The 2272-nt window shown below is 43.8% G+C and overlaps 1 protein-coding gene across 2 annotated transcripts in view; it reads right to left on the minus strand.

Annotated features, from left to right (window-relative positions):
- Positions 1-481: 481 nt before the first annotated feature.
- Positions 482-2272, minus strand: part of LOC308376768 (caspase recruitment domain-containing protein 18-like) — a 2479-nt gene continuing 688 nt past the window's right edge. For both annotated transcript variants that reach the window (XM_080853228.1, XM_080853227.1), the window contains exon 3: positions 482-1243. In XM_080853228.1, the coding sequence (XP_080709354.1) occupies positions 978-1243 (266 nt within the window). In that variant the 3' untranslated portion in view covers positions 482-977. The remainder of the gene's footprint in view (positions 1244-2272) is intronic.

Genomic DNA, 2272 nt, shown 5'->3' on the forward strand with positions numbered 1-2272 from the left:
AGAAAGACACTGTGTAGCAAACCAACAGGTCATTGCCATGACTTAGTAGTGTGGTATGTGTGATTCTTTGATGGCTAGCTATTCAAATAATCCAGGGGAATCTTCATCGAAAGTAGCGAAACACACACATACACACACACACACAAACACACACACACACACACACACACACATTTTTTTTAAATTTTTTATTTCAGTATTCAGGTGAGTGTGAATGTAGCAGAGGTGCGTGAGTTGAAGTTGATGGGGCGTGGAAGGAGCTGGGTTCAGTGATGAAATGACACCATCACTGTCACAGACACACAGACACACAGACACACACACACACACACACACACACACACACACACACACACACACAGAGACACACACACAGACACAGACACGCACACAGACACACAGACACAGACACAGACACAGACACAGACACACAGACACACAGACACACACACACAGAGACACACAGACACAGACACAGACACAGACACAGACACAGACACAGACACACAGACACACAGAAACACACACAGAAACACACACACAGAGACACAGAGACAGAGACTGACACAGACACAGATACAGACACACAGACAGAATGGCAAAAGAAGTATAATATTAAATATTCAAAATATTTACGGCATTGTAGTACCTAGTACATTCATTGCCCAGGGCAGTTCCATACAGCAAGGTGGAACTATCTGGATCTACAGGTTTGGGCCATACAAACAACCCCCTGGTGGAGGCCTTGGTCATGCAGGATTAGGTTTTAGTTCTCCATTTTTAAGGTCAAGTCTGCACCAGCGTGGCCCAACCCTCTTCTTCCTCCTCCTCCTCATCCTCCTCCTCTTCCTCCTCCTCCTCCTCCTCAGTCCAGCCCCAGAGTCATCCCCAGTGTGGGGTCTCTCTCTCTCAGGAGTGTGATCATCTTCTGGCTGGCCCTGGGGCCCTTCTCCTCCTCCTCCTCTTCCTCCTCTTCCTCAGTCCAGCCCCAGAGTCGTCCCCAGTGTGGGGTCTCTCTCTCTCAGGAGTGTGATCATCTTCTGGCTGGCCCTGGGGCCCTTCTTGCGCACCATGTCGATGAGGCAGCGGGCGCGGTCGGCTCTGGCTGCCTGTTCCTCCATCACGGCCTCGGCCTCCTCCGAGTTGAGCACATGCTCCTCCTGCAGGCCGTCCAGCAGCTGCTTGATCAGAGGGAGGCTCGCCTTCTCCACGAACCTGCCACGGACCTCCCCCAGCAGCTTGTCTGAGGAGAGACACAGACAGAAGGCTTATACACAGACATGATGGTAGACCTACAATATTAATATCAGTCCTTACTAGATGATGGCAGACCTACAGCAGCTTGTCTGAGGAGAGACACAGACATAAGGCTTATACACAGACATTAGGGGTGGGGAAAAAAATCGATCATTCGATTTTTCTCGATTCTCTCTAAACCGATTCTCTCTCGATTCAGAAAAGTTCATAATCAATTTTGTAATTTTTTTTTTTTTTTTTAACACATCCATTTTATGTTGAAATGCAAGCTGCATCGATTATTGGATTGTTCATAGAAAGTCAAAATTGTGACAAGGAAAAGCTTAGAGAAGTTAATTCATCTGTGGATTTTCTTTAATTATCAAACACAAAGTAGGAAGTGTAGCAAAGACTCAGAGTAGCAAAACTCGAATGTTTAAAAGTCGAAATGGATTGATAATCGTTTTATCGGTTTAGAATTGATAATCAATAATCGGTTATTTTACACATCCATTTGATGTTGAAATGCAATTATCGATTGATTATCGATTATCAATTAGAAACCGATGAAAACGATTATCGATGCATTTCGACTATTAAATCATTTGAGTTTGCAACTCAAAATCACCAGATGAACTACCTTCTCTATTTGCTTTATTAGAGAAAAAGCTTTTTCTTGTCACAATTTTGACTTTCTATGAGCAATGCAATAATCTATGCAGCTTGCATTTCAACATAAAATGGATGGAAAATTGATTTAAAATCGATAACCGATAATCGATTTGAAATCGAATCGTTGACCTCTGAATCGGAATCGAATCGAATCGTGAGGTGTCAAGAGATTCCCACCCCACAGACATGGTCGCTTTTATCTCAAGTGTGCTCTGCATTATGTCATCATTTTCAATATTAATATTAATCAGTTCGCACTAGACGATGGTAGACCTACAATATTGATATCAGTCCGCACTTGACGATGGTAGACCTGCAATATTAATATTAATATCAGTCCGCACTTGAAGATGGTAGACCTGCA

Source organism: Sprattus sprattus (assembly GCF_963457725.1).
Source record: "Sprattus sprattus genome assembly, chromosome: 15".
NCBI classification, from domain to species: Eukaryota; Metazoa; Chordata; class Actinopteri; order Clupeiformes; family Clupeidae; genus Sprattus; species Sprattus sprattus.